This window comes from Saccostrea echinata, unplaced genomic scaffold (genome assembly GCF_033153115.1).
Source record: "Saccostrea echinata isolate AGI-Se365-2 ecotype Australia unplaced genomic scaffold, CSIRO_AGI_Sech_v1 ptg000033l, whole genome shotgun sequence".
NCBI classification, from domain to species: domain Eukaryota; kingdom Metazoa; phylum Mollusca; class Bivalvia; order Ostreida; family Ostreidae; genus Saccostrea; species Saccostrea echinata.
Window position 1 is genome coordinate 33,279,572 of NW_026889782.1, and position 27,980 is coordinate 33,307,551.

General features: G+C 34.5%; 2 protein-coding genes across 2 annotated transcripts; one reads left to right on the top strand and one right to left on the bottom strand.

The window, feature by feature from the left end:
* LOC133199203 (uncharacterized) lies at positions 1–27,968 on the top strand. The gene is made up of 9 exons (XM_061335049.1): positions 1–212; positions 882–998; positions 13,394–13,467; positions 14,317–14,376; positions 16,405–16,487; positions 16,748–18,178; positions 18,357–18,504; positions 18,628–18,771; positions 25,370–27,968. The coding sequence occupies exons 1-9, from the start codon at positions 1–3 to the stop codon at positions 26,254–26,256; spliced, it is 3,156 nt and encodes a 1,051-aa protein (XP_061191033.1). The 3' UTR covers positions 26,257–27,968.
* On the bottom strand, positions 20,069–20,581 carry LOC133199204 (uncharacterized; the record flags this gene model as incomplete). Its single annotated transcript, XM_061335050.1, is given in 1 exon segment — positions 20,069–20,581. A coding segment is annotated over 1 exon segment (513 nt), but the record flags the coding sequence as incomplete, so codon positions are not given.
* Positions 27,969–27,980: the final 12 nt, after the last annotated feature.

Sequence of the window (27,980 nt, forward strand, 5' to 3'; positions counted from 1 at the left end):
ATGGCGTCGGTTCCCAAGAGAAAGCGAGGAAGGCCTCTTAAATTCACACCCGAACAAAGAAAAGCAAGAAAAAAAGAATATCAAATGCGAATTGACATGGAAAGAGCCAAGGGGCGAGTGTACATAGCAGAACACATGTCAAGGTGGAATCGCCTGAAGGAACAGCTTGGTTTTATGTATAACCACGAACTGGCTGGGTATCTGCTTGACAGGTCAGTGCATCTTAAACATGTTAAACAGATAAATGGTTGTTTTTGTTTGTGTTGTTTAACGTCCATTCGAGAATTTTCACTCATATTGAAACGCCACCACTTGCTGGTGGAGGATAGCTGCAGAGGTTTTTAACAATGCTTGCATCTGTAGCTCTCTGGGTTTGTCGGTCCGAATTTTCTCAACCAGAGAGCTACAGTACTGCATTTTGATGGAGGGCTGCAAATTTAGACATGTATTTGGAACTTGGCATTTGAGCAGTGAGGGAGCACCTACTGGGACACAGGACCTCACTTAATAAACCCTAGGGTTTCATCCAACCGGTTTCTATGTCCCACAGTGGGGTAACGTAACGTAAGGATCAACCCCTTACTCCCTGACTCTAGAGTAAATGATCTAACCACTGTGCCATGCAGAAGGCCTATTTCAAAATACTTTAGGAATGAAAATCACTTTGTTGTAAGCATGAATTCATTATAAGCATGTTTGCTTTAACTGTGTTTTATTGTTTTGATATATAATTAAATTCGATTTGTAGCAGTAATGTCCCTGCAGTTAGTGAGGGATTTTCTCCTTAAAAGAAGCAATAAAATTTACGTCACGATCGATGATGCTTGTTGGTTCGGTGTCAGCTGAAATGAATAACTTGTTAATTTTTGACTTGTTTTTAGATACGAGTATGATGAACACACACAGGAATTGGTAACAAAATACAGTACTTGTCACAGAGATAAAGGAGGCACAGGGCCAAACACTTCATATAGAGAGCCACTGATAGATTGTAGCCTGTAAGTATTAATAGTTTATACTCAGTAATTGTCATAGATGTAAAACAATGTCAGAGCCTAACACAACAGAGCCACTGGCAGCTGATTCTGTCCTGTAAGTCTCATCAAGGAATAAAAGAGATTGGGGGAGGGGCTGGGGGTTATATCTGAGGATGAAATCTGTGATCCCGGGGCTATCTTTAAATTGATGTTTATTTGCCCCATCCCCACTCAAGGTGAAAAAAATTTGGTAGGTAGGCAGGTGGGAATTTTGGGGGGGGGGGGACTTCAACACACTTAGAAAAAGGCATGAACGATATCATTCATAGAAAGAATTCCATTATAAAACCTAAATATTTGATATGCTGAAAGGCATAGACATACATCACTCACCTTATTCCGACATGTATTAAAAACTCAAAAAAGTGCGAACTGGAACAAATATAGGATTCAAACTTCGAATGTACATGTGTTTACTTATTTATTACATTTTCAACAGTGAAATTCTGTGATTTATTTATTGAATAAAAGTGAAATTCTCTCACAGTGTTAAAGGATATAAAGTAGGTAAAAAATAATTTCTGGCCAGTCATAATAATTCAATTCAATTCACTTTATTGACAATTACCATGTCGGCATACAGTCATGACATAAAACGAATTAACAAGAATAATACATACATATACAAAATGAAAAATGTGAGTTGAACAAAATAATGTAGAGTATATTCACATATTTCTAAGTATTCATTGCTGACTTTCTTTTCTGGTGTCAAAGCACTTTTTCAAAAAACAACATATCCTTCTAGCAGTTGTAATATTTGTAGGATTGACAATTTTTCTAATGGGATTATCACTAGTATATGTGTTTACACTAAATATATCAGTATAATTGCATCTAAATTGGTCATACTTTGAACAGTATAGAACAAAATGTTTTTCATCTTCAATAAATAATTTACATGAATAGCATAAACGTTTTTCTCTAGGAATAGGGGGTTTACAGTATCTGCCCGTTTCAATATACAATGGATGGGCACTGATCCTTAATTTTGTTAATACAGATCTAAAACTTTTCTTTAAAGGCAGCTTTAAATAACTTTGCAATTTGTATTCATTTTGAATTACAATTTTACTATAAAAAGCTAACTTTCCAGAGTTTGATTTGCTTATATTTTTCAGTTGTTCATGTATCTTGTTTTGGTAATGCTCTTGTAATTTGTTTTTCAAGGTTGTGTGAGAAATATCCAAAGAAGTGATATTTAATTTTTGTAGTAATGAAGACAGTTTTCTTTGCCAAGATATTCTAGATACAAGTTTTTTGTCTTCTTTAAATGCAGAAATCACTAAATAATTATTATAATCATGTTTGTTTTCCATTTCCTTAAGTCTCTTAAAATATTTAAACATATATTCATAACATAAATAGTACAAAGGAAAACGACCCAATTCACATAAAACAGCAAGATTTGATGCCTTTCTATGTACCCCTAGTATGTCTTTAAATATTAAGTGTTGTGTTTTTTCAAAAGGAAATTGGTCTGAAGACATTAAATCACATTTGAAGTCAGTTATCCATACTTCAGATCCATATGTAATAATTGGTATTATCATTGACTGGTATAATTTTAACATAATTTCAGCTGAAAAATTAATGTTTGCAGGAAAATTTGATTTAATAGCATAATATGCTTTCCTAGCACGTTCTGATAGTTGTTCAGCTGCAAATTTCATTTTTCCATCAGATCTGAACACAACACCCAAATATTTATATTCATTCATTATGTTAATCATTTGGTGATTGTAATAAAATCTAAATGATGTTTCATCATCTGTTTTTCTTGAAAAAATCATAACATCTGTTTTATCCATATTGATTGATTTTTGTCACGTGACGACATGGTGTAGGCGACAGTTTTTGTCGGTCCGTAAAATATGTGAATTTTTCAAAAGGAAAATCATGGATCACATAGTGAATCAGTATCACAGGTAACAAATGTATCTTGTAACTGTATATGATCAGAAAAGTCAAGGCACAGATGCTAAAACTTGTATTTTAAAGCCTAAATGTTGTTGAGATGGTCAACGGTCACCGTTGAGTACAGTTCACTACAAGTACAAACGGCATCATCGCTTACAAATACAAACGAGTTTACTTGTGTATTGTTAGCAAACCCAAATCTATTTGTGACTGTGTGATTCTATGTTTAATCTGTGTGTATCTTATGAAAATTAATGATGGGTGGAAGAGGCTATTCAACAAATAAAAGCTCAAACAGAGGCAATAGAGGTAACAGAGGTAACAAATCATCAAATGTTCATTCTGATCCTTCCGCTTCTATCCTGTTCTCTACTCAAGGGTCATCACATAAACCTAAGTCATCGAAAAGATTCAGACCTAGTTCAAATTCAGATTCTGATCTTTCACAAGACCTGGTTGAGCTCAGTAACCTTTTAGACAATCTATCTGGTAACAAAGAACTACTTAAACAGGCCACAAGCATTATACTGGACAAACCCGAAATAAAAAATTGTATTCTCAAGGAATTATCAACCGAAGTTAGAGAACTTAAGGCTAAAACTACAGATCTAGAATCTCGTCTCGATGATTTGGAACAATATTCCAGAAAAACCTGTTTAAAATTTTCCGGAATTCCGGAGAGAGACAATGAAAACACAGATGAGATCATTTTAAACATAACAAATAAATTAGTTCTACCGGTAGGTGTCGAGAAACTGGACAAATTTGCAATCAGTACCTCCCACCGACTTGGCCCACCACGCCAGGATAGACCGAGGGATATCATAGTTCGGTTTGTACGGTATAATGACAAAGCTACAATTTACAAAAACAAATCCAACCTTAAAGGGTTCAACACAAATCAAGACAATGGTTACAAAATTTATATCAATGAAGCCCTTACTCAGCGGCGTGCAATCCTATATGCCAAAGCTAGACAGGCGCTGCGAAACCAGATAGTAAAGGGATGCTGGACCACAGACGGCAAAATTTACATCAAAACAAACGATGACAAAAGAGTGACTATTAGGTCACAAGATGACCTAGACGCACTTAACACTAACGAACAAGTGAACAGTGACTGTGAAACAAACACGGACGAAACAAGCGAACCAGCTATCAGTGATCAAACCAAACGTAACTCGTTCTCCGACGTTGTAAAAAATAATAAAGACGAACCGGTGGACAGCACAAGAGCCGCCGATACAGCCAATTCCTAGATATGTATCAACCATCAACCCGCTTTATCACAAAATTAAACATTTCATCAGTGCAATTACAGATATATGTGGGCAATTCACAGATATAGCTAAATCAATCCCAGTTAATTTAAAGTATATAATTCACTTATTACGGACCCTTGTACATAATTATATCAGTTTTGAATGTTGCATGTCATTACGTTGTCTTATATCCTGATATATTGTCATGTATTGTTTGGGAACTCACTTGTAGATGAGTCGCTTCCCAAACAAATTTGTATTGTAGATTTTCTTTTGTTTTTGTTCATATTTTTTCTGTTTGTATGTGAAATGCTGTTTATTTGTTTCCAATTTTCTGTTTTTAACACATCCACAGTTTTATATATCTACAACTGTCAACACAGTTATTACAAACAAACAAAACCAACTCTTAGACCTTATGCATATCGTGTACATTTTTTACATAATTTTCCGTTTTGCGGCAAATTCAATGTCCTTAGACCTGACATTATAGACAATGGGTAACAGCATAGAGCAATATAGAGCCGCAATTGGAACTTTTTACTTTGTGTGTAGGTGTGTAACTTGCTCGTCAATGTTTGTTTTTCTTACACTGTGTGATATTTTGAACTTATTCCAACAAGTGACTCGAAAATGTCTTTTGAAAAGTTTTTATGTTGGTAAAATTCTGCCTATACACATAACTTTTTTCATGCAATTTTTTGCTTTTATTTTGTTAATATCTGGTGATATAGAAACAAATCCAGGCCCTATTTATGACAATGTCCTTGACATTTTACACCTAAATATTAGAAGTCTCAGGAACAAAATTGACTCACTTAAAGCCATAGTAAATGAATTTGATATTGTGTGCTTTACTGAAACGCATCTCGACGACAACATTTTGAATAGTGATATTTATTTAGACGGTTTTAATTGTATTTTTCGCAAAGATCGAAACTCTTTCGGAGGCGGAGTCGTTATTTACACAAGTAACAATATTCGAGCTCACAGACGAATGGATCTTGAACCTGTCAATATTGAAGCTATCTTGTTAGAAATTGATAATCCTACCTCTCAACTTTTCTTATGTTGTGTTTACCGTCCTCCGAACGCAGATTCCACTTTTTGGAGAAACTTTTCATGGTCTTTAGACAAAATAGGTGAGCTTTCTGACAAAATCATAATTGTTGGCGATATAAATGTTGATCTTCTAAGCACTCCTCACACACACATCATATATGATATAATATCCAATTGTAATCTTATCAACAGAATCAGCGAGCCAACGAGAATCACGAATTCCTCTCGAACACTTATTGACCCAATATTTACTACGCAAAGCGTAGACGTAACAGAGTCGGGAACTTTAAATGTAAGCGCGAATCTTAGCGACCATAGAGCAACTTATGTGTGTCTTACCTTGAACTACAAAATTAATCATGCGTACAAGCGCAATGTATGGCTGTATAAAGAAGCGGATTTCGAGAAACTTAATTCCTTAATTAACGACTGCGATTGGGACAATTTAATAAACAACGCCCAAGATGTCGACACTGCCACGGAAAACTTTACTACTCATTTCTTATCGTCTGTACGAAAATGTGTTCCAGAAAAGTCCGTCACTATTCGTCCTAAGGACAAACCGTGGTTTGACTCGGTTCTTAGAAAACATATAATAATACGCAACAGACTACATAAAATAGCAAGAAAAACGAAAAATGAAGCTGATAGGGCTAAATATCGAAAACTCAGAAATCAAGTTAACAACATGAAAAAATACGCGTTATCGAATTATTATGACAATATTGACCTTCAGTTGTCTGATGCGAGTGTTAACAATACTAAATTATACTGGAAGCTGCTGAGAGATGCTTTTCATGTAAAACCAAATAAAGATATCCCACCTATACAATACATTTCTGATAGCGGAGATGAAAATATAGCTTTCTCAGATGAAGATAAGATTGATGTGTTAAATAAGTATTTTTCTTCTATATCTAATGTGGATGACTCACAAAACCAATTATCTGAACTGTATTACTTATGCAATGATACACTGAGTGATATATTAATTACTGAGCAAGAAATCATTGATATAATATCAATACTTCCTGTTAATAAAGCAATAGGTCCTGATGCAATAAGCCACAAAATGTTAAAATCTACTATGTATTCTGTTTCTAAACCGCTATGTTTGTTGTTTAATAAGTCGCTGGCAGAAAATGCATTCCCAGATAAATGGAAACTCGCTCATGTATTACCATTGTTTAAAAAAGATGATCCTTCTGTAGCAACTAATTATAGACCGGTATCATTGTTGAGTTGCGTTAGCAAAATTATGGAAAGAATTATATTTAAACATGTGTACAATTACTTTCATCAAAATAACTTATTTTACAAATTTCAAGCAGGTTTTTTGCCAGGTCACTCAACTGCTTACCAATTACTTGAAACTTATCACAGCATTGTTAAGAATATCGATGAAGGAAAATTTTGTTGCATGGTATTTTGCGATCTGTCCAAAGCGTTCGACAGAGTTTGGCATAAAGGTTTACTTTTTAAATTAAAGACATACGGTTTATGTGGTAACATTCTTACCTGGCTTGAGAGTTACTTATGTAATAGAAGGCAGAAAGTTATGTATAAAGATATTTTTTCGTCTAGTAGAAACATTAATGCTGGTGTACCACAAGGATCAGTTCTTGGTCCTTTACTTTTTTTGATTTATGTGAATGATGTGTCAGAAAACATGATTTCATTATGTAGATTGTTTGCAGATGACAACTCGTTGCAATGTTCCTCATATAATGTTGCAACTATTGAATATATCTTGAATCATGATTTAGAAATTCTTGATAGGTGGTCTTCCAAATGGCTTATGAAATTCAACCCATCCAAAACAAAAGCATTATTCTTTACATTAAGATCTATAATTACTATCTTCCTAAACTACAATTTCAACGATGTAAATTAGAATACATAACCTCTCATAAACATCTAGGACTACTATTGAGCCAAAATCTCAATTGGTCTGAACATATAGATAATATAGTTAAACAGGCTTACCAAAGATTAGGCCTCCTAAAAAAGCTAAAATACAACATTGGTAGAAACACACTAGCTAAAATGTACATAACTTTTATTAGACCACTACTTGAATATTGTTCTGTAGTTTGGGATGGATGCTCTCAACAAGATGTTGAAAAATTAGAAAAGGTGCAGCTTTATGCTGCGAGAATAATTACAGGGTTACCCATTATAGCCTCAAGAGATGCATTATATTTAGAAACAGGATGGGAACCTCTCGCAGAGAGGCGTAAAGTAGGAAAACTAGATACTATGTTTAAAGTACATCACAGTTTGGTACCTGATTATTTAAAAAGTATTTTTCCCTCAGTAAGGAGTGTTGAATCAAATTACAACACACGTAATCAAGATGACTACACTATTCCTAGATGCAGACTCGAAATATTTAAGAAATCCTTTGTTCCTGATACAGTAAACCAATGGAATAGTTTAAGTATTACCACAAGAAACAGCTCAACTTTTAGTAGTTTCAAAAACAAAATACATAAAAAACCAGCAGACCCCCCTCCTTATTTCTGTTATGGTAACAGACGACTTAGTATCATACATACTAAACTACGACACAACTGTATTTTAAATTATGATCTTTATAAAAGAAACATTATTGAGAGTCCTAATTGTTCATGTGGTACACCAGAAGACCCATATCATTTCTTCTTTGTATGTAACAAATATCAACATGCTAGAGAGGAACTATTTAGAAACCTACTGTGTCTTATTAAACCAAACACTAAATTGAATATTATTGATTGTCACCTACTTCTGTGGGGAGATGAGTCACAAAATGTTGAAATCAATAAATATATTTTTCAATCTGTACAAAAATTTATAAGAGATTCTGGAAGATTCAATTAATTCTTACAGCCTTACACTAAAACTCTAGTTAGTTATATATTTATCATGTAATGAATGTATGTTTAAAACAAATATGTTTGTATATATCAATATTTTTTTTCTCTATATATAGACCTTGACAGTTGTATCCATTTATGGTGAGAACCTCGTAAGTTGTTAGAACTTGTGTTCAAACCATTTGTATATTATTTATACAATAAAATATGTTCAAACCAATCCATATTAACACACAATTTCCAGTCTGAACAATATTTTCCTAAAACATCTATACAGTTTTGTAGACCAACTTCTGATTCTGATACAAGGACCAGATCGTCAGCAAAAAACATATGATTTATTGGCATAGTATCTAGATATGCAGGATTTGTGCTTACATTTTTAAGATAATTCACAAAATCATCAACAAAGATATTGAAAAGTGTTGGACTTAAATTATCACCTTGTTTGACTCCTCTATTAGCTTTAAATTTTTCACTCATTTGATTGTCCTTTTTACAAGAATAGTATGTATTTGTATACATGTCTGTCAAAAGTTTGAGAAAGTTACCACCAATACCCTTTTTATTCAATTTGTATAAAAGTGCAGATCTCCACACAGTATCAAATGCTTTTGAAAAATCTACAAAGCACACATATAAATTCTGTTTCTTTGTATAAAGATATTTGTTTACAAGTGTTTTTAGTACAAATATATTGTCAGTGGTCCTATGACCTTTTCTAAATCCAGATTGATATTGACTTAGTAGGTTATTTGACTCAAGATAATTATCTAAGCGTTTCTGTAAAAGGCCTGTAAAAAGTTTTCCTAAACAACTTGTAACACTGAGACCCCTATAATTGTTTGTATTATTAGGATCACCGTTTTTGTATAATGATGTTATAAGTGAAAGGTTCCATTCTTTGGGCATTTTTCCATTTTTAAGTAGAATATTAAACAGTTTTGTAAGGACAGGTAAAAGGGTAGTATTGTTTGTTTTAATAAACTCATTTAAAATTAAGTCAGGCCCAGCACTTTTACCATTTTTCAGCTTTAAAATGCTTTGTTCTATTTCATCTTGAGTAAACAAAAAGTCTAATGGATTTGGTTCAGTATTTAGTTCAGTGTACTTGTATTTCAAGCTCTCTTCATCAGTATATTGAATGTTCAGTAAGGATTTGTAGTGGTCAACGAATTCTGAAATTCCAATTGTTTCTGCATTAGTTTTCTTTGATTTATTTTCTTTTATCTTATTCCAAAATTTACTGGAGTTTTGTGGCGAAAGTGTGTTAATTTGTTCTGCAATACTATTGTAAAAATTAGATTTAAGACTTTTTCTTAGTTTATTATAATCTTATCTACATTTTGCAAAGGCATGTTTTAGTTCACAGTTGTTTGGATATTTGTGTACTTTCTTCCCTAAATTTCTAACTTCTTTTCGTAGGAGTAAGCAATCTGTAGTCATCCATTTTGGTCTTTGTTTATTTTTTTGTTGTGATTTTGTAAATTTTGCAGGTTTAAATGGAACACTTTTATTAGCTGCATTAATTATAATACTTGATAGTTTATAAACAAGATCATTTGAATCATATGTGTTATCATCATATATTTGGTCAAGTAAATTATCCAACATTAGTATTTGATTTTTAGTTTCTTCCTCATTAATAGCTTCTGCATATTGGTTTTTACAAGTGCTTGACCAGAGATATTTCCCCTTCAAAGAGTGCATTTTATATTTTTCATTGCAAAACACATTTGTGTTCATATTAATACTTGCAGTTATAAGGCAATGATCTGATATTTCTGTAGGAGGTAATACATTAAAATGTTCAATTTTATGATACAACTGACTTGATGCCAACATATAGTCAACAGTGCTTGAACCATTAGAATTAAAAAATGTAAAATAGCCAAGTGAGTCACCAAGAAATCTTCCATTCAGGATAGATAATCTATATGTTTTGCAAATATCTGTAATTAGGTGTCCATGTAAATTTGATGTCTTATCAAGTTGGTTTCTGTTCACTGAAATGTCAGGTTCATATATGTATTCTGGTAGAGGGCAATCCAAAAATGTATCATTCAGTGTGTCATGTTGTATAAAATCTTGCAGCCCTCCTGTACGAGCATTAAAATCTCCACAAACAAAAATTTCTCCTTTGCTTCTATAGTTTGCAATTTCATTTTCTAAATTAGAAAATATTTCTTCCGATTTTGCCTTACTTATGTATGGTTTTATATAACAGAAGCAAAAATAATATGAATCAATATTCTGTTGTGATTTTGTATTTCGAGTGTTAATTTCAAGCCAAATGCTATTTTCACTTTGAAATACTTTTTTGAAGTGTTTGTATATTGTAGGTTTAATATATACATGTAATCCACCTGATGGTCTACCCCTTTTCTTTGTCTTTTTTGAGTTCAATACAAATGGTGGAGAAAATCCTGGAAGATTTCTTGTTGAATCCTTCAGCATTGTTTCAGCTAAACAAACAATATCATATTTTGTACAAAAGTTTCTTAAAAGATCATCATTTAACTTTTCATCACTGAGACCATGTACATTCCACTATGCTATATTTAGCGATGACATTTCAAAATTATAAGAAAAATCAAGCTAACATTCTGACAGTGACATAAAAATATAAATGGCAGATACATATATCAAGTTTAGAACAACCATTTAAAACACAACCAGGTATATATTGACTACTCTTACTTCAGTTTTACAACACACAACCTGAGGAAAAGAGAAATAATAATAACAAGAGAGTATTATGACTTAGATAATGACTAGATTGAATGATTGGTATCATGCTGGTCTTCCATGTATCTACAAAAATTTCAACGTCTGTTCTAGAAGTTCTCTCATTTGAGACTCCTTCGTTATTGGCTCTTGAACATTTTGGTTCCCCTGTGTTTTTTGTGGTTGATTTCGTTCAAGATGTTTATTCTGGTGCTTTCGTTCACTTGTGTTTTGGTGGTTCTTGAAATTATATTGTCTCCATTCTCCACTTGTTTGCCATTGATCAATGCGGCGATGCTGTTTCCTTTGGTAATATTGTCTTTGATCATTTTGGTAATGTTCCCTTTTGTGATGCAGATGATTTTGTGATTCATGTTTTTGATATTGGTCATATGGTTTCATTCCTAGATGTGGATTCAGATGTTGCTTTATCATAATGACAAGATTTTTCCTTCCTATGTTACTAAAGTGCACTCCATCCCTTGTGTAATTTTGAGGATTTTCTGATGATATTTTGTTCATTTTGATGAAGTTTACACCATTTTCCTCACATAATTTCTGTAGTTCTCTGTTGGTCTCTGTAACTTTTTGGTTGTATGTACTGTCTCCATATCTTTCAAATATGGGTAGAATGTGAAGGACACAATTTGTTTTATTTTTAGTTATCATTTCTTTAAATCTGAGTGAGACATCTTCTGGGTTTTCGTTGGACAGGTCGTTACACCCAACTCCTATGATTAAGTGTTTTGGAAATGTTATACTCTGAATATGTTCCATTGCTCCCTTGATGTTCTTTTTTCCTGCACCCAGTACTGTTATTCTTAAATCTTTGTTCTTGTACATCCATTTTGGATCTAACCATTTTCCATGTGAGTCCATGATGACTTCAATAGGCAGATCTTGTTTCTTTTTTGGCATTTCACATGATATGTCTGACCTTGTTTGGTGCATTGCACCTGGTTCTTCAACATCAGTTGAGAGGGCTTCATATCTGTTTGCAGTTGGAATTAGACACTTAACACTGGTATTCTCTTCTAACATCACATTCATTTCATTGTCTTTCTCTTCATTTTTGTTTTCCTTCTGCTGCTCTTTCTCATTTTTGTTTTCTTTTTTGTCTTCTTTCAACCTGCTTATTTCTTTTTTGAGTTCCTTTATTTTCTCTTCCTTTTTTCCCATTTCTGCCAGTAAGTAGTTTATTTTATTTTCCAGTTCTTTATTTCTCGATTGAAGAACACTATGATTAATTTCGTTCTCTTGGCTATTTCTGGAAATGATTTCTTCCAAATTGTTTATTTTCTCCAAAAGATTGTTATTGAATACATCAATCTTTCTGTCCAAGGTGCTAAACCTTGAACAAATACCTGATTCTATGGTTTGCATATTATTTGGTGAGGCGACTGTGTTTGGAGAGATGATTCTTGGAGTTGAAAACGTTTTCTTATTACTACTAAGAAATGACTGGAATTCATCATATTCAGCTGACACGTCAAGTAGGTTTTTCACTTTTGTCTCAGAGTTGTCTTGTGTGGACATATTTTCCACAACAGATTTTAAGTGTGGAAATTCGTCATCTACCCAATGAAGGTAGTTGTTTCCCTGAACAGTGATCAAGTGGGTAGAAAAATATACATTGATAGTAATGATTTTTTCCATCTCCTCGCCTTCTATATCGACAGACAACAATCTAACTAGAACTTCATCGATTAATTCCTCACTTCCATCCTTCAATCTATCAATCCATTCACATTTGAATTCCTTTCTTTTACCAAACTGATAGTGATATCTGTAAGCTAAACATTTTAACCAGTTCATCAAACGGTTTTTGTCTTGTACCCTGAAGGACACCATTTTTGCATTTGGTTTGTATAGGTTTTTGTCTATATGCTCCAGCTCAGCATGAGCTGCTTTTCCAGTTGGAAGTTTTGGTACATCTGGGAATTGATAGTGTGCCGTATTTAGGACCGAGTCCCAATAAAACGAGTTCATGATCACCTCTTGGTCTGCTTTACTTATTTTACTGAAAACCGCCATTTTTTATTTTTGCCGCCGTTCGTGTACTAATTTTGTTTGTTTGTTTTCTCAATCCTTTTGGGTAATTTTCGCCATATGGGCAGTTTTTTCATTTACACTTAAGAAATATTCTATTTTCTGCTACATTTTAAATGTTGCCACTGTCATAATATCAGTTAATTTGACATTTTTAAAACTATTATTTACCACAGAATTTTTGGTGTGTTTCTTCGGAATCCCGATCCCGACACTATTACAAAAAGACAGAGGCAAAGGGAAAATCTAAGAAAATGTAATAAACAGAAAATTCAATGTTCTGTAGATGAGTATGTAATTTCTTTCACTTATGAGACAGTATTTTTTGATATTTCACTTGTGAGACAGTATTTTTTTTATTTTCACTTGTGCTTTGCACTCGTGAAAATATAAAAAAAAAAATCCTGTCCCACTTGTGAAATAAATTCCATATTCATCTACAAAACATTGAATATCCTCTACATATTTATCCTTGTAGAAGAGAAAATGAACAGACATCTGGCCTCAAGAGCTCAGTAGCACAACAAGGCAAGTTCACACCAAGTTCTAATGGTAGGTGGATCTCTTAGACTATCAAGTTCTGTGTAGCTCAACAAGCAAGTTCACACCAAGTTCTAATGGTAGGTGGATCTCTTAGGCTATCAAGTTCTGTGTAGCACAACAAGGCAAGTTCACACCAAGTTCTAATGGTAGGTGGATCTCTTAGACTATCAAGTTCTGTGTAGCACAACAAGGCAAGTTCACACCAAGTTCTAATGGTAGGTGGATCTCTTAGACTATCAAGTTCTGTGTAGCTCAACAAGGCAAGTTCACACCAAGTTCTATCAGTGGGTCCCTTTCAAGTTCTAAGTAGACTTGCTTTATTGGTGATTAATGCACTATTGTTAAGTCTGAATTACTGATTCAGATAAAAAAAAAACTGCTCAGTAAATTGGAAAATCCTTACCATTTTCAGGTGAACATCCCAACTCTTCCCAGAGAATTCTGTCAATAAAATAATAATAATGAATAACAAAGGGAATAAAAAAAAAATAACAAAGAGTTATTACTGTGATTGATGCAGTAAAACTTCGATATCTTGAACACAGATATCTTGGAATACCATGGATACACAGAAAAAAGTGGCTTGCATAAATTTTATATCAAATTTGCATGAAATTAATGTGAATTCTTTGCATGAGAAAGAGACAAAAACTGCTTTTTCTGTAATATGTATGTTAGTATTTTACCCTAGGTATCTTGAATCCTATGATATCTTGAATTTTTTTCTCGATCCCTTTGAGTTTGAGATAACAAGGTTTTACTGTATAATATTCATATATGGATTTTTATAGATATTGTATATATATGGGAGAAATTTTTCTAGGTTAATAATTCCTCTAAACTTTTTCATTTTAACAGTTGAAGATCCATCATTACATTCAAAAGAAACAAGCAATGACATCTCGCTTCAGTTAGAAGGTATGGAAGACACATAAAAAAAACAAGAAAACATCTGATTTAATCAACTGTTTTGAAATTTCAGAACAATAGCTCTGCTTCATTTGAACTTATACAATTTTTACATGACCAGTCCAACAAACTAGAGGCAAAATACACTGAGACAAACTTTTACTTGTCTAAATGTTAAGTCCTGTCCTCTAGGCCATAAAAAATTAATTAATAGTTTCTCAGGCCAAAAATTTCAAAATTCAATGTGGCAGGCAGGTTCTTTTTTCTTTTTTTTTGGAAGCAGGTGGTACACCTATTTTTTCATGTCAGTCATTCAACAAAATGATGATATTGATGCTGGTTCTTACTTTTTTTGTTCTCTTATGTTAATTATAATATATATTCAACTTTAGATTATGTTATTCCAAACAAAGTTAATTCATAAAATACCGTATTAACAAGAAATGTATTGTTTATCTAATAAAAACGTCTATCTATTAGCATTTATGGAAAGGGGAATAGCTCAATTTTCTTTTTCAACTTGGAAAAATAGAAAATTGAGTTATTTTCCTTTTCAATATATCAATAAAATTGATCAATGCGGCAGTGTTTGACCTGTTGCGGCGGTGCCTGAGAAACTATTGATTAATTTTTTTGGCCCTAAATATAATTATATATATATATATCTATACCTGTCTGGTGATTTTTATGAATGTGTACTGATACTCTTATTATAAACATTCTTTAACACATTTTGTAATTAGAGATCTAAAAAAAAATAATTCTACAAAATTAAACATTTTAGGAAACTTAGGCAGGGGGTAAATAAATTGACCAATTTTACACCTTTACTCATTGAATACTTGTTATCAAGTGTTTGCAGTATTACTAGTAAGTTTGTGTTTCTTCTTAGAGGAAGGATGGGGGGGAGGGGGGATCAGTACCTATAGGACAATTCAAGTTCATATATCCATTTCTAATTGTTTTCTCTGTGATAACTCTTTGAAAGTTAGGTGAGTTGATTTGTTGAAAATTCAACCGGAATGTTAATTTTGCCAGGTGAAAGGTCAGGGGTCATATATGCATGTCAATCTCGTGCGGCTGTGATTGTGTCTGACGTCAGTGGGCGTGGACAATTGAAATTAATATGCAAGGCCTCATGTATTTAAAATCTATGAGACAGCATTTTTTAGATTTATATTTACAATTTCATTTCACATATAAATGTAAATGTAAAGAATCACTGTCTTCACCCGTTATGCAAATTATCCCACATTTCCAACTTTCTTTGATGCCCTGGTATACACAACAAATAGACAGTGATTCCTTAATTAGTTCTCTTAGATTACTGTTGACTACATGAGTCCTCTAGTAACATTACTTTTTTTCCACACAATCCCTATCTCCTACTGTAAATAGTACCCAGTTTTTGACAGTTGATGATGGGGCAGAGTCTATTCATGCTGTAATATATGTCATCTCTTTCTCTCACTGTAAATTTGTTTTTGACAGTTGATGATGGGGCAGAGTCTATTGATGCTGTAATATATGTCTCATCTCTTTCTATCACTGTAAATAGTACCCTGTTTTTGCCAGTTGATGATGGGACAGAGTCTATTCATGCTGTAATATATGTCTCATCTCTGTCTCTTACTGTAAATAGTACCCAGTTTTTGACGGTTGATGATGGGGCAGAGTCTATTCATGCTGTAATATATGTCATCTCTTTCTCTCACTGTAAATTTGTTTTTGACAGTTGATGATGGGGCAGAGTCTATTGATGCTGTAATATATGTCATCTCTTTCTCTCAATGTAAATTTGTTTTTGACAGTTGATGATGGGGCAGAGTCTATTGATGCCGAATATATGTCATCTCTTTCTCTCAATGTAAATTTGTTTTTGACAGTTGATGATGGGGCAGAGTCTATTGATGCTGTAATATGTGTTATCTCTTTCTCTCACTGTAAATTTGTTTTTGACAGTTGATGATGGGGCAGAGTCTATTGATGCTGTAATATGTCTAATCTCTTTCTCTGACTGTAAATTTGTTTTGACAGTTGATGATGGGGCAGAGTCTATAGATGATGATGAGTCTGTTGATGAAGATTCCAGCAGTGACCTTGACCTTGAAGATGAAGAGGTTAGTGTGAAATGCATTGATTTGGTGTAATTTACTGCAGACATCTTTTTCTATGTTGAAAATCTGACAATTATAAGTTGCAGGTTTTTTGTAATAGTCTTAATTAAAAAAGGTTTAAACTAATTTGCAAAGAATCAGTAAATTATTTGAAATCATGTGTTTTTTTGGGGGGACATAATTATTAACAAATTTTAAATAATTAACATGATAAATAAACCTTAATTAACTTTTGTAAGTGCTTACAATTTCTAATCATGTAGGAAATGGCTATAAAAGAAGATCCTGACTCTGAGGAATACACCCCACAGAACTCTGGATCCACCCCTCAGTCAGAAAGCACCAGTAAATCTGTTGAGTCAGGGGGAGATAATCCCTCCCACATGATTACAGAAGTAAAACAAGAACCTGTTCATAATTACTGTGATTCCCTGGATTCTGTGCTACCAAGTGATACAAGGGAGATAAACAGGGGGGAACTAGAAACAATAAAAACAGAACTAGACAGCACACCTGAGAGCAACAGCAGTGGACCAAGAACTGCAAGTCCGAAGTCAACTCCATCAGTTCATTCCTCAGTTCTTGCACAGAATGTGCCTCAGAAAACTGTGCTGCTTACACAGCCAATAATAAAGAGAGTGATACCAAGTGCTAATGTGCCATCATCAAACATGAACCCAATTACAGGTGGAAATATAATGTCTACCCCATTGAAATTTGTTAAATTTGGGAATTCTTTATATCTACAGAATAATTCTCTACCTCAAACAATGTTAATGAATACCCAGAATGCAACACTAGTCAATCAACTGGGACTGAATCTTCAGGGCACCTCCGAGATCCCTACATCATCTAACTTTACAGTGTTACCAAATTTAGTTCAGAATGGTTTTATATCTTCACAACCTTTTATTGTTTCACCAGCAAAAACTGTTCAGTTGCTGACAGGAGGGCAGCAGATTTTAGCAGGAGCACAACAGCCTACAATCATAGGACAACAGCCTACAATAGGAACTCTACAGCCTACTACATGCACAATAGGTGGACAACAGCATGTATTAGGAGGACAACAGCCTGTAATAGGAACACTACAGCCTACAATAGGAGGACAACAACCTACGATAGGAACAGTGCAGCATATCATTAGAGGACAACAGTCTACAATAGGAGGACAACAATTTACAATAGCAGGACAACAACCTACAAAAGGAGGACAACAACCTACAATAGGAGGACAACAACCTACAATAGGAGGGCAACAGCCTACAGTAGGAGGACAACAGCCTACAATAGGAACACTACAGCCTACAATAGGAGGACAACAATTTACAATAGGAGGACAACAGCCTACAATAGGAGGACAACAGCATTCCATTGGAGGACAACAGCCTACAATAGGAGGACAACAGCCTACAATAGGAACTCTGCAGTCTACAATAGGAGGACGACAATCTACTGTAGGAGGACAACAGTCTACAGTAGGAGGACAACAATCTACAATAGGAGGACAACAGCCTACAATAGGAGGACAGCAATCTACAATAGGAACACTGCAGCATATCATTGGAGGACATCAGCATACAATAGGAGGACAACAGCATGCTATAGGACAACAGCTGACATTAAGAGTGCAAAAGGTTTCTACAAAAGAAGAGGAACTGATTGATAAAGATCATGAAGAGGAAGACAAAAAGGTTGAGTTATGTTATATAAAAGATTCCTTTTCTATATGATTCAAAATTTACAGGTAGAATTTAAAGGTGTAAGGTAAAAGTAATCAGTAACATCTCTAATACCTTCAGCTTCTATTATCAATGTATACTGTTAAGTAACACACATCTTACTTATAATCAGTATTAAAACTGTTTTCAGTCTTCAGAGGAGAGTTTAGGCAATGGAGGACCATTAAGGAGGCTCCTGACAGAGAAAGAAGGAGGGCAGGGCACCAGTAAAAGGTTTGCTGTCAGAAAAGAAACACAGAAACAAGAAGAGGACCAGTCCAAGACACTTAACAATAACAGTAAGTCAATTGTAAACATTTATTTTAAGACCACACCAACTTTCTATTTCAGAATTATTTAAATCAAACAAACCATTTTCTTCAGGTTTAAAAATTTCCTTATTTTTTTTCTAAATTTTTTAGTTGAAGATGCTGAAGTGTCATCCCCGGAAACCTCGACAGGACGCTTCAAAACCGTATCAGAGAGAGAAATCCGAAGTTTCCAGGAAGTCATTCAGACCAAAAGCACCAGGAAACAAACCCGATGGGCTGCAAAGATATTAAATGGTAAATACAGTTATACTGTAATAGAATTATTTGATTTACAATATGACAGCATTTAATTTAAGGAATGAATTTAATAGCTACCTATTTTATACGGTATAAACTGGGTTGGGGCAGTTTACGTTTTATAAAACGCGAAACGGTTGATGAAAAAGCGTAAAGTGTTCCAACCCAGTTTATACTGTATAAATTGAGTAGCTATTAAATTCATTCCTTATAATTTAATTTTCATTCATTTGGTGTAAGAAAAAAAGATGATTATCCTTAAAAAATGACTTCAATGTGTACAAAATTTAAAGTAACATAAGGTGGATCAATACGTTTTTGACGCAAGTCATTGTGACGTAGATAACCCATTTTATACGATATAAAGTAATTTTTTATCCAATCAAATACAGCGTAACAACCAGAATTAAATTATTTATCAGTAAGATTGAACACTGTTCATTCATAAACCTGGTATTTTTCTTGTAATTGGAATACTTGCTTTGATCATTTACCAGAACTTTTTTTTTTTTTTGAATCATACATAGTGAAACTAAAAATAATGTCGAGTGATGGTACTGAATTTGAAATATTGGGAAGTACATGTATTTGAGTTTTGTGTGTTTGTTTGTTTATTGTTTAACGTCCCTTTCGAGAATTTTTCACTTATATGGAGATGCCACCACTTGCCAGTGGAGAGCAACAAATATTGACCTATACTCGGCACTCAGGGCCATTGAACAGTGAGGGATCTTTTTCGTGCCAGCACCTACTGCGATACGGGACCTCGGTTTATACGGTCTCATCCGAAGGACCGGTCTCCATGTCCCACAGTGGGATTCGAACCCGCAACATAAGGATCAACTCCTTACTCCGCGACTCTAGAGCGAACGCTCTAACCACTGCGCCACACGGGCGACCATGTATTTGAGATCAAAAAGACCACAAAAAGCACAAATTCTGTGCTCCATCTGATAACAATAACTGGCAAAGTTTTATTTTTTGTGTGTAATTATTATCAATTCAAGTGAAGTGTACCGTCTTGCATTACGTCACACCTATTTTGACAGCTGCACTCAAGGTAAATAGCACATGCCTCCTAACTGCAAGCTTTATGATTGGTAGTTTTCTCCTGATCCCTGACAAGAAACAAGTGGACAGGTGCCATTTAATTACCAGTTTTCACATGTACATTTAACGCCTTTTCTTAGGTTGCTTGGATTCATCTGAAATGAACAAAAAAACTTGAAATTATGTAGTGGTAAATATAAAAGAATGAGATAATCTTTTTTTCCTTAACATTTAAGAGGTATGATTACACACGTATGTAAAACATTAACTCCCCCCAGGGATATGGGTTTTTTTGACTTGGGAGCCTCCTTAGTGCCACAGAAAACTGTACAGAGTTCACCTCCAGAATGAGCCAAGCTGAATTACCAAGATTCCGAGGTCTGGGATGGCCGCTGTCAAAATACTCTTTTATTGTGGGAAAAATGCGCAATATCTGCTCCAAGTCATCCGCCACCTTTCCATGAAAATGTTTCTCAAGTTTTGCCGTGTCAATGTTGACAATGCTGGATGTTGGCACGTAATGCCCATTTGCAGTTTTTAGTAAATATTTTCCTTTGTCCCTGTTAATTAAATATCCTCTAATTTACTAACTGAAAGAGTTTTTTACGGAGTCAATTCCTTTCTGTTTTGTCTCATGTTCTAACGTTTTCTCTCTCAAACTTTTCTCAAGCTGTTTGAGGGGCTCATTTGCGCTTTCAACGATTAATTTCTCTTCTGGATGTTTACTTACATCGTTGCATTGCTGACTTGTCACACATTTTTAGCTCACCTGAGCCAAAGGCTCAAGTGAGCTTTTCTGATCACATTTTGTCCGTCTGTCTGTCTGTAAACTTTTGACATTTTCGACTTCTTCTCCAGAACCGCTGGGCCAATTTTAACCAACTTTGCCAAAAAGTAACCTTGGGTAAAGGGGATTCAAGTTTGTTCAAATGCAAAAATACATTTTAGGAAAAATCTTTAAAAATTTTCTTCTCAAGAACAGCAAAGCCATGATTGGTCATATTTATCTGAAAGCATCCTCAGGTAGTGTAGACTTAAGTCTGTTCAAACCATGACCCCCAGAGGTATAGGGCGGGGCAACAAAGGATGATCAAAGATTTACATAGCAATACTTAGGAAAATTCTTTAAAAATCTTCTTTTCCAGAACAACTGGGCCAGAAAAAATGAACTTATTAATATATGGAAATATCCTCAGGTAGTGTAAATTCAAGTTTCTTCAAATCATGACCCCTGGGGTTAGGGCAGGGCCACAATGGACGATCAAAGATTTATATAGCAATACATAGGAAAAATCTGTAAAAATCTTCTTCTCCAGAAACACTGGGCCAGAAAAAATGAAACTTTTGTGGAAATATCCTCAGGTAGTGTTGATTCAAGTTTCTTCAAATCTTGTCATTTAGATAATTTTTTTTACGGAATTTGACCATCTTCATTTTAAAGGGGAAGCAGATTTTCACTTATTTTTTTCGCATTTTCCCCGGAAATGCTTGCAGATGTTTTTTTTTGTATTTGTGAGTCAACCTGGGTTTGTTGCTTTACATCATGTTAGCATTATGGTCCGCTTCAGATTTTTTTTTTTGGAAGTACATATTCCTTACACTGGGAAAAGTGGCTAGTACTCAGGTGAGCAATGGGCCTCTTGTTCAATAGTGCACTGTCTTGCATTGTGATCAAGTCACAGGTGGCAATTTCAGCATTTCTTATTATTATATATCTGATGTTTTGTGGGGCCGTGCAACATTTTCTTATGCATAATCCAAAGCACTCTTACCACTTCTGTCTCCAATTCTATTATGCCATTGTTAAGATCTTTTATGGTCTGTTCGATTGGTGATCAAAAAGTGTAAAAATCGAGGACTTCATCTCCGTCACTTTGATAGGTGCTTGTAGTAGGTTTCTGGAAAATATTTAATTCAACTCCTTTGGAGCTGTCATTTCTCTGGATCGAGGATTAGTTGGCAACTGGAAATGTCCCGGCAACGTTCTTTTGGATACTTTAATATTAACAACAGGGATTTTGTCTGAACCTGATGTGCACACGGTCCTGAGAACGTTGAGATATTTTGAGATATTAGCTTAAGAAAGTATGAGATTATCAGCATTGGGCTGATGTATTTAATCTGGAACTGTATGACAGCTTACAGTCCAATGTATCCAAGAGACTTCAGCTCAGTAAATTCTATCAAAATTGATGAGAGGTGATTTTCATTGTGGTACATACATGTATAGTGAATCTTCATATCAATCTCATCAGCTGCGTTTGGAACTGCTTGCGTTAGTGCCATTTTTAACAACTAAAGGTCAAATGACTTAATGTAAACATTTTGTGCAAATTTTGATTGACCAATCACACAACAAGATAGTTCCCGCTATATAAAAAATTCAATGTCATGTATAAAAATAAAAGTTGGCCTTCAACCTTTTGCACAATTTGCAGAGAACTACATCTATAGGTAAGGGAGATAGATTCCTTATTAATAGCAAAACCATGTTTAATTGAAGACTTATTCACGGGGGGAGGGGGGATCATGGGGGGTAAGTGCCCCCGCTTTTAGATTGGGGGTGGGGGGTGGAGAAGACTATCTTTAAGTTAAAATTTGTGTTTTTGGGCCTTGTCCACACACACACTTTGCTTGAGTGTCACATCATATGGTTTGAACATTAGGTATTTAAGGATAGGCATTTTTTAAATTTTTTTTATGTGATGATCAGTATACTGTGTAGTTTTTATAGAAGTTGAGGGGGACATAGACCAGAAACCTCCCCCCCCCCCCCTCTTCCCTAGATCCGCATATTTGTGTACCAGAGTACATTTTTATTTTTGTATCCTGCCACTTGAGAATTGCATATCTATAATTGAATAGACTCCCTACAAATGTAATAACCCAGTTAAAATAGTTTTGATATCAATATCATACTAATCTCCACTCTATATATACCCTGGTAATATATACTAACGAATGCAAATTGTTTTATTTGATTTTTTTAAGGCACGTTGTCAAATCAAAAAAGAAATAGCGCAGGGAGGGTCTATCAAAAGGGACTTCCTACAGGGATTGACTATCGAAGGAATGTCATTGATTACATGGAAAGGAACGGCGCGAGGCTTGGAGAATACTCTTTACCAAGAGGACTTCGGGCAAAAGCGGCACAGGAATTTAAATTAAGCCCACGTACAATTAAAAAAATTTGGACACATTATTGTAAAGAAGGGATTGTTAAAGTCCCAGTTAAATCCAATGGAAGAAGTAAAAGGAAATTAACGAAAGAAGATGTGGAGTACATTCATTTCTTGAAAAAAGTGAGACCATCAATACCTTTGTCAACGATTAGAGATGAACTGTTGAAAAAGTCGACTTCAATAGAGAATGTTGGTATCAGTACAATTTGTAGGACATTGCGAAATGACTTAAACATGACGTACAAACAGGTATCAAAAATAAACAAAAGCTGACTTACTCCACATAATTTGAATTACAGCAACATTTCATTAACCACATTAGCCAGAAAGATCCATACACACTTAAATTTATGAACGAAATGCGAGTTACACTTTCAGATGGGCAAAATAATTATGGACACTCTTAACAAAGGGTCTTCTGTGTCGAATTAACTCAATAATTATGGACATTCTACAAAGGGTCTTCCATGTGTCGAATTAACTCGATAACAATCATCATGCAAATGTTACTGTCAATGCCATAGTTGGAATAAGTGGAGTCAAATATGTGAAAGTATTTGATGGACCATCTAATGAAAACGAATATGTTCAATTTATAGCAGAGGCTGCACGAAGTTTTACTGGTGAGGGGGAAGTGTCTTTCACCCGTGGGGTGTTTTTGATAGCTGACAATGCAGCAATACACCACAACAGGGCAGAAAGGGAGCTTCGCAATTATTTGCCAACAGTGGGCGTCGAGAATATTTCTTTTTGCCTACATATTCCCCAGATTTGAACCCAGTGGAAGCAGTGTTTCTTAAAATATTAATAAAGAAAACTCTGAGAGCAGACAAATACATCACATTATTGAATGTAGATTTAAAAGTCGCTGTTAATTAGACTATTAAGGAGATAACGTTAGCTGATGCCTTGTCATTTTTCAAAAATGCAGAGTACATTATTAATTATTAAACCAAGATAAATTTTTTTCCATGCATGTATGTTTTTTATTCTTTTCATGACATCATATTATGTGATAAAGAATGACAAAACAGGCTCCAACTCAATTTGATTATGCCCCATTCGGAGAAGGGAGGGCATAAATATTGCTTCACTGCTGTCTGTTGGTCAGTCGGTCTGTCTGTCTGTTGGTCCACCAACAGTTTCCATTCATTTTCTTCACAAAGGTTGCATATACTGAAATGAAATTTGATATGCAAACTTATCATGAGAATATCTAGGTCAAGTTCTGTTTTGGGTACAATCAAGCAGGTTTTGACAGAGTTTTGCCCATTGGACTTTGAAAAATTCCAATTATTTGCAGTTTTCTTCGCAGAGGTTGCACATACTAAAATGAAATTTGGTATACCAATTTATCATAAAAAATATCTAGGTCAAGTTATGTTTTGGGTATGATCTGGCAATTTTTGACAGAGTTAAGCCCCTTGAACTTAGAAAAAATCCAATTATTTGGGGGGAATAATTGTTTCACAAACATCTTTTGTGAAAATTAGATTTGTTTATCTGCTTCTATACATAGCGTATCTTAGGGGAGCAGGCATACAAGTCTAATTTAAGTTAGATTAAGCTGCAACTAATGTCCTATCTTTAAACAGTCTGATTTTAGGACCCGATACTGCAGGGTATAATGATAACGGGGAATAAATTTTAAAAAAGCCTCATATTAAATTGGATTATCTTTTGTTAGCAGTATAATTATTATTATTTTGAATTTCAGAGAGACCATGCAGTGATTTTGTTTTCCGGTGCAGCGCTGAAAATGACACTGGGTTTTTGCTTTCAAAATGATAAATTCAAAAGATCAGTTACAGTAAATTGAACGTCCAAAGAAAAACACTTGCTTCATTCATTCTTTAAATAAATTATGTATGTAATTTAGGTTAAATAATAGAGAAATTGAGCTCTTCGTTTGCTACATATAAGAAAGATCCTAGAAATGAAAACAAATTGTTTGATGCATAATGAAGTTTAGATTCCGATCCATTTTAAAAATTATTTTAAAATAAACCAAAATTATGTACCCTAAGAGTTTCTATTTTTATATTTGCTCATAAGGTATACTTTGTGTCTTATTGTAAAATGTTAATAACCCATAATGCCACAGTGCATAATATTGCCATGTTGTTATCTTTCTAATAATATGATAATTTATCTCTTGATAAGCATAAAAAACTGTTCAATTATTAGAATGTGCTAAACATGTTGAGTTGTTCCTTGACTCTGCCTTAAAAAATGTGTTGACAAATCACACACACCTTATACTGGGGGCGTGAATTGTTTACGCTGGGCGCATCTGTCAAAATAGATCTTGAAGTAATACGTACAAAACATAAAACTTCACTGAAATTGGTAATATATTTCAGATTGGCATTTGGAAACCTATGGTGTCAGCATTGATATGGAATCCATTACAGCAGAGGAACTGGCGGTAAAGCTGGAGAAATTTTACTGTGAGGCCAAACCACAACCAGATCCAAAAAACAAATCGTACGAGGAATATAACAAAAACACAATGAAGGCCATGAGGGCCGCCATTAATCGACACTTCTCTGACATAGGAAGGGACTTTGATATTGTGAACGACAGACAGTTCAAACTGGCAAACAGGAGTTTGATTGGTTTATTAAAGCATCGCATGGCAGAAGGCACCATTCATTCCACCATCCGCAAGGAAATCATACCCAAGTCAGATCTACAGAAAATCTCTAAATACCTGGAGACTGCGTACTCCTCCCCCATTAATCTCCGTCTTTCTCTGTGGTACATACTGGCTGTTCAGTTTGTTAGGAGAGGTGTGGAGTTCCATCACCAACTGAACATCGATTCCTTTGACTTCAAGACAGATGAGGATGGGAGGGAATATGCATGTCTTTATCATGAAACAAAATTAAAAAATAACCCAGAGGTCCACGCACGTAATGAGAGGCTTATGTCAGATACACGTATGTACGCGACAAAGAGTGCAATATGTCCAGTGAAAATGTTGAAGTTTTTTCTTTCAAAAACAGATGGTGATGCCACTAAATTATTTAATAAGTATGAAAGAGATGCAGTTAACTGTCCCAAAGGAAATAAAATATGGTATAACTCAAAGCCACTGTACAAAGGTTCATTTAGAAAATTTCTGCCAGACATTTGTGAACAAGTGGGCTGTAAGCGCTACACTGCTTATTGCCTTAGAGCCACCACCATAGCAACAATGAATGAATCAGGTTTTGAAAATCGTCATTATATGTACTCCCATTCATGATTAAAGCCTCTTTATAAATTGTCTTGAATAATGGACATGCTAGAACCTTGACATAAATAATTACTTAGAGGTTTGTTATCAGTGCTGACATGTAAGGGCCTTCCAATTTTAAGGGTTTTTTTTTTCTCTTTTTAGTGTTTACCCATCTTTCTTCTGCAAGAAAAAAAACATAGCCAAAGAATTAACACAGACTTTATAAGGCCATCTTTAAAAGATTGTTTGCTTGCCCACTATCGACCGACTGGCTCAAAATGACCCAACTCCAATCTTTTTTAAACCTTCCAGGAAACATTTTTAACTCACCTGAAGTGAAAGCTCAAGTGAGCTTTTCTGATCACCTTTTGTCCCTTGTCCATCCATCTGTCTGTCCAGTAGTCCGTCTGTCCTTCCATCTGTAAACTTTTCACATTTTCAACTTCTTCTCAAGAACCACTGGGCCAATATTAACCAAAGTTGGTACAAAGCATCTTTGAGTAAAGGGGAGTTTAAATTTAAAAAATGAAGGGTAAAGCCCCCTTACAAGGGGAGATAATCAAGAAAATACAAAAATAGGGTGGGGTCATTAAAAAATCTTCTTCTCAATAACCACTGGGTCAGAAAACCTGAAACTTATGTGGAAGCATCCTTGGGTAGTGTGGATTCTAAATTATTCAAATTGTGATCCCCGGGAGTAGGGTGGGGCTACAATAGGGAATCCAAATTTTGCATTTAAGTATTTAGGAAAAATCTTTTGATGAAGAACCATTGGGCCAGAAAGGCTGAAACTTATGACAATATGTGGAAGCCTCCTGGGGTAGTAGAGATTCTAAATTGTTCAAATCATGACCCTTGGCGGTAGATTGGGGCCACAAATTTTACATTGAAATATATAGGAAAAATCTTCTGATGAAGAACCAAAGGGCCAGAAAAGCTGAATCTTATGTGGAAGCCTTCTGATCTGGAATAGGACAGGGCAACAATAAGTACATGTGTTACAATAGGGAAGAGAAGGCTAAAGTTACTCAGGTGAGCATTGTGTCCCATGGGCCTCTTTCTCTTTTCCCTTAAAATTTGTAACAGTTATCCCGTCAACAAATATGTTGAATTTTTCTGGATAAAAAAAATTAACCTACCTATGGACCCTATTTTTCTTACATCGAGTGGGGAGAGGGAAAACAAAAACTATTTTAAAGATGGCCTATTGATAAAAATGACGTCCTTCAAAGGATTTGATATGTAGAAAAAAAAACTTGGAATGGCCTTAGGCTATTAGACAGATTTTACATGTCCTTTTAGTGGTATGTAATTATCATATCATACATTTTTAAGATGTATAGGCAGCAAATGCACTTCTGCAATGTGAGTTCTATTAAGTCGTCCTCTTATCACAACACTTCGTATCCAACGATTGAGCTCACTTTGTTTGTTACATACTTACAAATTGGATTTTCGAAGAGCTGTAGCTTTGTTTAAAAATTTACCCAAATTAGGTAGCTCTTTCACCTTTTGAATACACATTAAATTTATAAGTTTAAATACACTTGGTTTAACATAATAATATTTCTTAATATACACACTTCTCAGACTTTCATAAAATGGACATTTTAATATAAAATGAAATTCACTGACAATTGATTCAGCTTAATAGACCACCTTTTTCCCGGTCGTTATGGGGCTTCATAAAGGCCGAAGTTAAACCTGTAATAGGCAGGAACACCAGTTAATGAGCAAAGATTGTCATAGTT